Source organism: Botrytis sinoallii (genome assembly GCF_014898435.1).
Source record: "Botrytis sinoallii strain Bc 23 chromosome Unknown BSIN_030, whole genome shotgun sequence".
In the NCBI taxonomy this organism is placed as follows: Eukaryota; Fungi; Ascomycota; class Leotiomycetes; order Helotiales; family Sclerotiniaceae; genus Botrytis; species Botrytis sinoallii.
The window spans coordinates 392,810-403,374 of NW_024066057.1; the positions used below are offsets into that span (position 1 = coordinate 392,810).

At 41.5% G+C, this 10,565-nt stretch overlaps 3 protein-coding genes across 3 annotated transcripts; 2 read left to right on the forward strand and 1 right to left on the reverse strand.

The window, feature by feature from the left end:
* Positions 1 to 84: 84 nt before the first annotated feature.
* On the reverse strand, positions 85 to 3,753 carry EAF02_011201 (uncharacterized protein). Its single transcript, XM_038907247.1, has 3 exons — positions 3,055 to 3,753; positions 2,220 to 2,975; positions 85 to 2,173 (listed from the first exon to the last, which is right to left on the reverse strand). The coding sequence occupies exons 2-3, from the start codon at positions 2,899 to 2,901 to the stop codon at positions 549 to 551; spliced, it is 2,307 nt and encodes a 768-aa protein (XP_038752991.1). The 5' UTR covers positions 2,902 to 2,975; positions 3,055 to 3,753; the 3' UTR covers positions 85 to 548.
* A 1,317-nt stretch (positions 3,754 to 5,070) lies between these two features.
* EAF02_011202 (uncharacterized protein) lies at positions 5,071 to 7,332 on the forward strand (the record flags this gene model as incomplete). Its single annotated transcript, XM_038907248.1, has 3 exons — positions 5,071 to 5,283; positions 5,454 to 6,327; positions 6,377 to 7,332. 3 exons carry the CDS (start codon positions 5,071 to 5,073, stop codon positions 7,330 to 7,332), a joined length of 2,043 nt encoding a protein of 680 aa, XP_038752992.1.
* Positions 7,333 to 7,686: 354 nt separating this feature from the next.
* EAF02_011203 (uncharacterized protein) lies at positions 7,687 to 8,941 on the forward strand (the record flags this gene model as incomplete). The annotated part of the gene is made up of 3 exons (XM_038907249.1): positions 7,687 to 7,717; positions 7,770 to 8,634; positions 8,734 to 8,941. The coding sequence occupies 3 exons, from the start codon at positions 7,687 to 7,689 to the stop codon at positions 8,939 to 8,941; spliced, it is 1,104 nt and encodes a 367-aa protein (XP_038752993.1).
* Between the last annotated feature and the right edge of the window lie 1,624 nt (positions 8,942 to 10,565).

Genomic DNA, 10,565 nt, shown 5'->3' on the forward strand with positions numbered 1-10,565 from the left:
AAAGTAACAACACAAATAAAAAGACAAGCAGCTGTGACAAGATTATAAAAAGACAGATAAAGTAAATATCAAATACCTCATTGTTGAATAACAATCAAATTACAACTTTTGTCCTCAAATACCTACATAACATAATGAATCAATAGGTTCATCATCACAACACCCATTTATATCTATACATTCAAAACACTATTTCAAAATCGACGATAACAATAAATATTTCGCGTGCAATTGTTATTACTTAGCACTATCCTGTGCATCCCTACCACCCAGATCACCTCATCACCTCATCACCCTATCCTCATCCATCCTCATTCCTTATTCTCATAACTAAATAAAATCAATAAATCAAAACTAAATCCAAAAAAAACACACATATAAACAACGCCTAAAAAGAATGGGTAGATGAACAACCCCCCATCAAACCCAAAGATGTCCTAAATCCTACACCCATCCAAACCATCCTATTTTGTCCGATCCTAAAATTCCACGCCCTCTAGTGTACAGTTTCAATCCAAAGAAGTTGGAAGAAATATCCCAATATTCTCTCACGGACTGCCAAAGAAGACATCCTCTTCATTCCTGAACATGCCAGCATTATCAGCTGCTACGCCAAACATACTATCGAATTTTCCAATCAAAAGATCTGGATCACGTTCGAGTTGAGTAATGCTGGTACTCCCTGTGACAGCAAAAGCCTCCAAGAACATATCATCTTGCTCTGTAATATTTGGAAGATTACTGAGTTCACCACTATTTGAGACGGCATCTAGGTCATATTGATTGGCGCTAGCCGTGGGTGAAGAAGATGACTGGCACAAAGCAGGTGGTGAATAATTGCTTTGTGCAGATTTGGTGGGTGATCTAGAGTTTGATCGAAGGTGCTCAGGAAAGTTGAGTCGAGTCCGGAATCCATTTGGCGCATGCGTTGATTGTATTGAATTTGGTTCTACGCATTCGGCAATTGATGTCATGGAGGAAATTGAAGATATTGACGCTGCTACCGAAGAGGACCTTTCTCTAGAGAATTGATAGCTGTCGTGTGTGGCGAGAGAGCTTTGAGAGAAGCCATAGTCTCCAAACGGTCTATCATCAAGGATATCTAGATCGCTACGAGGTGATTGGGCGCATGCACTTTCCGAGTATTCTGATGATGATGTTTCTGAAGGACTCGTCTTGTTTTTGCTTCGAGTGCGCGATGCCTTTTCAACACGTTCTTCATCATCAGGTCGATTCTTCCTCGGTCTACCTCTCTTTACTGTCTTCTTTACCACACCTTCGAAAGCACCAATACACATCCCACGTTGTCTGTGGCGAGTCAAAGCATCATGTCTAGCAAAACTATTTCCACATTGACACGGATAAGGTTTTACACCAGTGTGAATCTTTGCGTGTCGTTTGAGATCATGTTGGCGTACAAAGCATTTGTGGCAGTGTGGACATTGAAATTGTCTATCCCCAAGATGGGTCTGAACATGTGACTTGATATTTTCCTTTCGACCAAATCGCTTACCACATTCTGGATACAAGCAAAGCCACTTTGTGTCGCCAGGTTCCGGTGCTTGAATGTAGGTAGCGATATCATCAATGGTGATTCCCGTATCGGTAATTGACTCTTCGAGGTTGATACTCGAGACTGATTCGGATCGTCGATAGGATTGAGCAGGTGAACTACAAGCTGGCTCCGAAGCGGGAAGACCGTGAGAGTAATTAGACATAGGGTAAGGCGATATGTCTGGCGCTTCTAAGATGGGTCTGTTTGTGAAAGGATCTCTAAAAACATTTCTTCGAGATTGTTCTGGAGATGAGGGATATGATAGATCTTGTGAAACATTAGAAGAAGTCGGTGAGTATTGTGCCGCTTGAAATTGTGGATCATTTTTCATAAAATCGAGGTTAATAGTTGACATGTTCATGAAATTCGATGTTGGCATCGGTGCGGAGTCAAATGTGCTGGCAGTGGGTATGGGTCCTGATCCTAGTGGGGCAGGTTCAGCTTTCATCTCAGCTTCTCGTCTCATGTCGTCAAAAACATTCTTGGTTCTCTGATTACTTTTAGGCTTGATCGTTTCCTCCATCGATGTGTCGTAATCATCACGAAATCTTTGTGGGATGTGCTCCAGCTTGATGGTTCGGTCGTATGGACTTTCTAGTGGAGCGGGGGGGAAGTAATCTAGAACAATGAGAAGATATCCGAAAAACCTAGGATGACAACTTACTGGTAGAGTTTGCATCTGGAGGTGTAATTGGTCTTGATGGTGATTTCAAAGCTAGATTCTCGAATTGAGCAACCCTGTCCAAGATGACACCACTAATACTTCTCGATGATCTTCTGCTGTGATTTGCAGAACTTGGTTGTGAATGGACACTTGGTACCTCGGAATCCTGAAAGAATTCCATGAAGGTTGGTGTCATTGCCGTGTTTGTGGTGAAGAAGTCGAACTCATTGTTCCCATTGAAGTTTGGATCGACTGGTATTATCGGGTTCATGGGGCCGGAATATGAATATGAGTGTTGGTGTCCTTGCACTTCATATGGATTTGAACATGCGGCGTCGAACGATTGTCTGTGTGGGGTGACGAGTGGTGAAACAAAATGATTCTCGTCATTGTCGTAGATAGGAATTGGCTGCTGGCCCGGGCGAACCAGTCTCTGCTGCTGCGTCTCTCGCAAAATATGCTGTTGTGTCGTTTGATATCCTATGTTAGTATTACTTACCGATTGACCCTGCTGTTGAATTGGACGTGGTCGTGTATCCAGACTCATCCCACGTCTGTGGGCATGTCGTTGGACTGGTGGCAGGTTGTTTGCCTTCACTGCATCGAATGCGGTTGGAGTCGAATTTTGGCGTCGATGTTGTCGATGTCGATTTTGAAGGTTGTTGGATGGATTAGACAGCATTATGAATGCTCGAAGAGTTCGGAAATGATGTCGATTGAAAGTATTGCAATTAAGCAAACCTATATGTTCCGAGACTATGCAATGCATGAATTAGCGCGATGATCGATGTATGAAGATAGAGCGGTCTAGATATCCATAATCGTACATACATACCTCACGCAGCGCAAGCCGTTAGGCCGGGCAAATGTTGATCTCAGGATTGTTCAGCAGTACTTGACTCTTTTTTTATTTGAGTCTTGATTTTTTATATGTAATAGATGTAGGACTTCCTCAGCCCTTGGAAGTCAATGGAGCAATTAGCTAATGGGGGTGTTTCTAACGAAAGTCTTCTCCGGTCGAGGAAGTGTGATCTACTTTTGGTAGGATTAAAATGTAGGGAATATAATTGATTCTTTGGTAGAATATGATTCTTTTTTTGAATCTGGATGTGAATTTGTGGGGATGTGTGGAGAGATAAATGAAGGATGAGGGGAGCGAAGAGAGGAATTGAAGGTTTAGATAGTCCAGCGCGCGTCCTGAAAGCTGATGTTATCTCAGGCGCCAAAATCAACAAATCCGAGGGTCGGTTGGGATAGCAACGAATTTGGTGTGATGAACCAATGAGAGATGAATCAAGATCAATCGAGATAAATACCAGAGAAAAGAGCTTAATAAGATGATCCGTGTACGATGGATTGAATTGAATTGAATTGTCCTAGGCCTTTGTGAATATCAAACTTTGGATAAAGTTTATTAAAATGGTGAGCTGAGGGTACGCAGGAAGCAAAATCGATAATTTGGTGAGGATGGCCAATCAATTAACTCAGGTAGGGAAAGGTTTATGAGGGAGAGAGCATTAGGTGGAGGGAGATGGAGGGAGATGGGCATTATTGTATACAAAGTCAATTTGATGATTATCCCGAGGTCCTTTTTCCGATTGCCAGACGGGAAGAGAAGGGAAGTTTGAAGGATATAGGAAGATAAGTAGGGAACTATCTACCTAGGTAGGTAGTGATAATAAGTACTCGAGTGCTGACTGGATGATGGTTAAATTAATAAAATATGGATGTTCTGTTGTGTAACTTATGTTGGATGATTTATACTTGATTTATGTTTGATTTATACTTGATTTATACTTGATTTATCCTCTGATTTATATTATACTTATGAGGTATATACCTACCTACCTAGTATCATCAATTTACCTACTATGTAATCATAATTATATATCTATCTACTACCTATCAATATCTACCTAATAGATATATTTTATCATCTGTACAAATTCCATCAATATTATTATATGACTGCTGTCTAGATATCTAGGACAACCAATAAACTAGATACGAGGTATGATTACCTACCTACCACATTCTACTACATCTTAGATCCTCCATACTACATACATCTACATCTACATCTACATCTACATCTGCATACTACTTCCTAGGTACATACCACACACATACCACATGCCACATACAAAACACCACATACAGTCTTGATGATTTCACCATGAATCATTTTGAATTTCCAATCTGAAACTGATTCACATATCTCTCTCCCTAGTACCTACCCAGCACTCACCTAGTCCTCACCTAGTACATACCAAGAATCCTCAAGTATCTATTTTTAAACCCAATCATGAGATCACTCCAATTTGAATTTTCCTTTTCGAGCTCTCCTAAGAAATATCGTCCTCAATTCAATCTCCGGGTGGAATCGCGTACCAAAGATTCATTCATTTTCTTCTACTTCCAGTGGTGGGCGGTCCAGGTAAAGTATTGAATGGGAATTGCGGTGTTTCCCTATCAACTATCACTCGTACTTCAATCTCTTCTGGACTATTATATACCTCCCAAAGCGTCCCGGAAAGATACACCATCCAAAATTCAATTTCGTGAAGATTTACTAGTTCCCATTTCATTTCGTTGGAATTTCTTCCAAACACTTCGAAAACTTCGAAACTTCGAAACTTAATGAATCTACACCTCTTCAACTCTAGTCCATCCATTCTCCAATAATTAATTGACCTTATAGATGATGCACAATTAACTTTTTTCATTGGCTTCTCCCGATTTTCCTTGGGCGTATCATCATACATACTACGACTACTAGTAACTCCCTAACTCCCTCGCAACCTAACTAATCAGGTCCCCCGTTCATAAAGTTGTGAGCGCATAATTAATCATGGCATCCACTACCGGCACAATGCGTGGGACACCAAGTCGCAGCGGTCAGGCGCGCGGTCAATTGCCTGTCTTTAGCAATAGTCCTGCGTCGAATATCCCTCGACCCGCACAAGATTCTCATGCGACAAATGCAACGACTCCAAATACACAAAGTGAAGTCGGTGGATCCAGTATGAGTGCAAGCAGAGCAAAACAATCCAAGAGGGATGAGGTACGTTATATCATTTTCAAATTATAGTTTCATCTTGTCCCCCCGTCGCCATTTTTATCAATCCTTTGCATATCAAGAAATTCGTTCGCTGTGTGTGTGCAGTTGCCAACCATCCCACCATGCCGCAACTTAGACGTCAAAAAAGTAAATCGAGGTTAACAGTTCCACAGGCCATCCGGCGGAAGATCGAGACGGATCTCAGTAAGAAGAGTAAGACGACAGGTCGTGCTCGTCAAACAAGAAAAGCCCCGCCAGGAACCGTTCTCGCCCTTCGTCCAAGTCAAGCCCTCCAGATCAAGCCGAATACCACGGTGGCAGAGGCTGCACAGTTGATGGCAGCAAAGAGAGAAGATTGCGTTCTAGTTACCGATGATGACGATCGTATTGCAGGCATTTTTACTGCCAAAGATTTGGCATTCCGAGTGGTTGGAGCAGGAATCAAGGCCGCCAATATCACAATCGCAGAGATTATGACCAAAAATCCTCTCTGTGCGAGAACCGACACCAGTGCTACCGATGCCTTGGATTTGATGGTTAGAAAGGGATTCCGTCATTTGCCAGTCATGGACGAGAACCAAGATATTTCAGGTATTCTCGACATCACAAAGTGCTTTTACGATGCTATGGAAAAATTGGAGCGGGCTTATAGCTCATCGAGAAAGCTTTACGATGCTTTAGAAGGTGTTCAATCTGAATTGGGATCCAGTCAACCCCAACAAATCATTCAATATGTGGAAGCTCTTCGATCAAAAATGTCCGGACCTACTTTGGAATCCGTCCTCAATGGAATTCCACCTACCACTGTCACCGTACGAACATCGGTCAAGGAGGCTGCTGCATTGATGAAGGAGAACCATACCACGGCTGTTCTTGTACAAGATGGGGGATCAATTACTGGTATTTTCACAAGCAAAGATGTCGTTTTACGTGTTATCGCACCAGGATTGGACCCCTCCAACTGCTCTGTTGTACGTGTCATGACCCCGCACCCGGATTTTGCTCCTATGGATATGACCATTCAAGCTGCGCTACGAAAGATGCATGGTAAGTTGTGTTTTTTCCCCTTTAGATGTACATTGACTGACGTTATAAGATGGACATTACTTGAACTTGCCAGTCATGAACGATCAAGGCGAAATTGTCGGCATGGTTGACGTTCTCAAACTTACATATGCTACCTTGGAGCAAATTAACACCATGCAAACAGGTGAAAGTGATAGCGGCCCAGCATGGAATAAGTTTTGGATGTCTCTGGAGCATGACAATGAATCAATGATATCTGGTGAGGGAAGTCATCATCATACTACTGGCGGTCGTTCTTTGATGTCCCCAGACATGTCAAGAAGTCATGAACGTCAAGTGGATGCTAGTGTTGCTCCTAATGATTCTGCTTCACATGTTGGTGTAGATTCTCCTTCGCATTCACACTTGAGTCGTCATAATGACATTCCTCCTGAGGATGTTCCATTTGCATTCAAATTCAAGGCTCCAAGCGGACGCGTACACCGAGTTCAAGTCACAGCCAGCCATGGTTTAGCTGAACTTATTTCCGCTGTAACAGGCAAGTTGGGATCAGAAATTGATGCTGTCGGAGGTGTAGCAACCGTGGAGGACGGTAAAATTGGCTCATCTGGGTTTGCCCTCAGTTATCTTGATGACGAGGGTGATTCTGTATCAATCACAACTGATGAAGATCTTCTGGAAGCAATTGTCCTCGCTAGAAATGGCCATCGGGATAAAGTCGACTTATTTGTTCACGATCCTGAGAAGCCACCAATGGCTGCTACTTTAGATCCTCAACCACCTATCATTCAAGTAGCCACTCCACCAGCATCAGCTACTATTCGAAGACGTCGTGTTATTAATTCTGAAGAAGAAAGCGATGATGAACCTCGAGTCAAATCAAAGTCACGAAAGGCAGCAGCTCCACCACCAGCTGCGGAAGTCATTCAAGGAGTACCAAATGAGCTCTTATTACCTGGAGCAATTGTAACTCTTGCAGTTGTTATTGTTGGAGTTTTTGCATTGACTCGCGCTACGAGCCGTTAATCTAATGTTTTAGAGCTTGCGTTGATATTGTTAGACTTCAATTCTCTGTAGATCTCCATCTTTTAGACGGAGTCATACAAGCATCATGTTGCCTTTTGATAACCATTTGATAGTTTTGCGGGAATTCAACTCTATACCCTTCTTTGCAAATAAATAGAATTTACATCTTATGCTACATGTGAAACTTAGATTTTTACTCCATGATTGTTATTATTGTCTCAAATATTGTCGCCGTCATGAAAAATATACTGTTCCAAAACGGGGTTAGCGTAAGTTGCCCCACTAGCGTGATATCAATGTCCGAGATCTCAAAAAAGTCTCGATAACGTCAAAATAGCCATAACAACCCCCAAAATGATATTAAGAAATAGTGCGATACGGCATGGTAAATAATTGTATCTCTGTCTACATGGGCTGTTAATTGAAGTTTAAAACAGGCCGAAAAGCACTCGCTGCACCCCTCCGCCTCTCCCAATCCTGCTCTCTCTCAACAGAGACCTCGACCCTCGAAGCCTCAATAGACAACCACAACAAACAAACCAATTCCCTCGAAGCCACACTCAATTCCCTCCACCTCACCCGCAACTTCACACCCCCTCAAAAAAAGAAAACCCCCGGGCCCAAAGTTCCCAATGTCGCAGAAGATTTCCACCGATTCAACCACATCAAGAAACGAACTGCAAAGTTAGGATCCGTCGTCCCTCAACACTACGAACCCCATCAACTCATCGTCAACCCTCCCGCTCCCAAAGATGTAACACTCGAACTCCTCATGGCGAGTCAATCTCATCTGGGCCATGCGACGCAGTTGTGGAATCCCGCAAATCAGAGATATATCTATGGTATTCGCCAGGGCGTCCACATTATCAGTCTTGAAGAAACCGCCGCGCATCTCCGTCGCTGTGCGAAAGTTGTCGAAGGTGTGGCTTATCATGGGGGACTTATCCTCTTCGTAGGCACGCGCGCAGGCCAGGATTCCGCAGTCGTCAAGGCGGCGGAGTTAGCGAAGGGTTGTCATCTTTTTAATCGATGGGTGGCGGGTAGTATCACTAATGGTGATCAAATTCTGGCAAAGTGTGCGATTAAGGCGGTCGATGCTCTTGATGAGAGTGTGGCGGGCTATGAAGATAAACTTTTGAAGTGGAAAGCGCTGAAACCGGATTTGGTGATCTGTTTGAATCCGTTGGAGAATTATATCTTGTTGCATGAGTGTGGTCTGCATAATATTCCAACGATTGGGGTTATTGATACGGATGCCGATCCTACTTGGGTGACTTATCCGATTCCGGCAAATGATGACAGGTTTGTTCTTCTTTCTCTTCTCCTTTCTCTCCTCTTTCCTTTAGTTTCTCCTGTCCTCTTCTCACCCATCTCGTGAAATACACACTAACACCCCCATAGTCTCCGCTGCATCCAACTCATAGCCGGAGTCCTCGGTCGCGCCGGTGAAGAAGGTCAGAGAAAACGTCTCCAAGCTGCCAAAGAAGGTACGGTGACTTGGTTACCACCACCAGGTCTAGGGGAACCCGTAACGGCGGAAAGTAGAGCGAGAGAAGCGGCGGAAAAAGCGGCGGCCAAGAGGAGAGGTGGTGCGAGTACGAGTTCATAGGGATTTGTAGGATTGTGTAGATATGATAAAATGGGGGAAATGGTAAAATGGATAAAATGCATGATATGGATAAGATTATTTTATCGGGTATTTGTCTTGTGTGTGTGTGTGTGTGTGTGTGTGTGTGTGTGTGTGTGTGTGTGTGTGTGTGTGTGTTTGAAAGATTGATTTGGCTAGTAGTTGCTAACTCCGCGATCGTAGGTGGGTGTTTTTGGATTTGGAAACTGGAGATTGAAGTTTGAAAGGGGGAACTTTAGTAAGGGAGGCATTCATTCATTCATTCATTCATTTATCTATCTCTCCCTCTCTTTATCTGATATGTTTCATTCAATGTTATAAAAAGAGAGAAGATGAGATGGGATTGATTTTAAATTTCTAATTTGTTTTTATTTATATTGATCCTCAATACTGATTAGTTACTCTTTTTCTTTCTCCTTCTTTTTATTTATTTTCTCTTGTATTTTTTTCTTTCTTATATAGGTAGGTAGGTTATTTATAGATATACTTCTTTTCCTTTTTTCTTTTGTTTATTTTGGTTTATTTTGATTTATTTTGATTTATTTTGATTTATTTTAGTTTATTTTAGTTTATTTTAGTTTATTTTAGTTTATTTTAGTTTATTTTAGTTTATTTAGTTTATTTTAGTTTATTTTAGTTTATTTTAGTTTATTTTAGTTTATTTTAGTTTATTTTAGTTATTTTAGTTTATTTTAGTTTTATTTTTTATTTTATTTGGTTTATTTGTTTATGTTTATTTGTCTATCCTCGACTCGTTCTCTCGTCGCTCTCGCTCGCCGCGCGCTCGCTCGCGCGCTGCTCCTTCTCGCTCGCTCTGCCCTCTCTCTCTCCCTCTCCTCTCCTCGTCTCGTCTCTCGTCCTCGCGTCGCATCCATCTCCCTCCCCTCCCGCCTCCCCCCCTACGCTCCCTACCTCGCCCACCTCCTCTCTGCCCGACTCTCCTACCTCCCTACCTCTCCCTACTCTCCCTACTCGCTAATCAAAAAGACACAAAAAAACCACTCCCTACCGACCTACCTATCTACCTAATATCTAACTCTTTTCACTTCCATTTCATTCATTTATTTCTTAAAGTTTTCATCTTGATCTTGTTTAAACTTAGAATGTTCTTTTTCTGTTCTTTTGTTTTGTTTGTTTGTTTACTCGATTCGTTTCAAATTTATTTCAAAACACTTATTCATAATCTTCCTCTACTCTTTTTTTTAGATAGCTCGGGTAGGTAGGTAGTCCTAACTTTCTCACTTCCTTCCAATCTCGCTTCTTTTTCTTTTTCTTTTTCTTTTTCTTTTTCTTTTCTTTTTCTTTTTCTTTTTCTTTTTCTTTTTCTTTTTCTTTTTCTTTTTCTTTTTCTTTTTCTTTTTCTTTTTCTTTTTCTTTTTCTTTTATTTCATTCTACTCATTTTACTTCGACTGACTCTCCTTAACTAACTCTCTCTTGAGTTTAGATATCTCGATTTTTTAGATATATCTAAGTAGACTCGGGGTATCTAATTTAATTCATTTTGATTTAGTTTAATTTATTCTTTGTTTATTTATTTATATTTATTTTTATAATTCAAATTCATTTTATTTTATTGAATTTTTTTTATAATGAATTTTTATTTAT

Bases quoted from the DNA above. Each gene is read 5' to 3' on its own strand.
- EAF02_011201 (XM_038907247.1), bottom strand. From the start codon at position 2,901: ATGCTGTCTAATCCATCCAACAACCTTCAAAATCGACATCGACAACAT. The intron at 2,174-2,219 runs GTAAGTTGTCAT...TCATTGTTCTAG, and splicing joins TCCAGATGCAAACTCTACCA to ATTACTTCCCCCCCGCTCCA.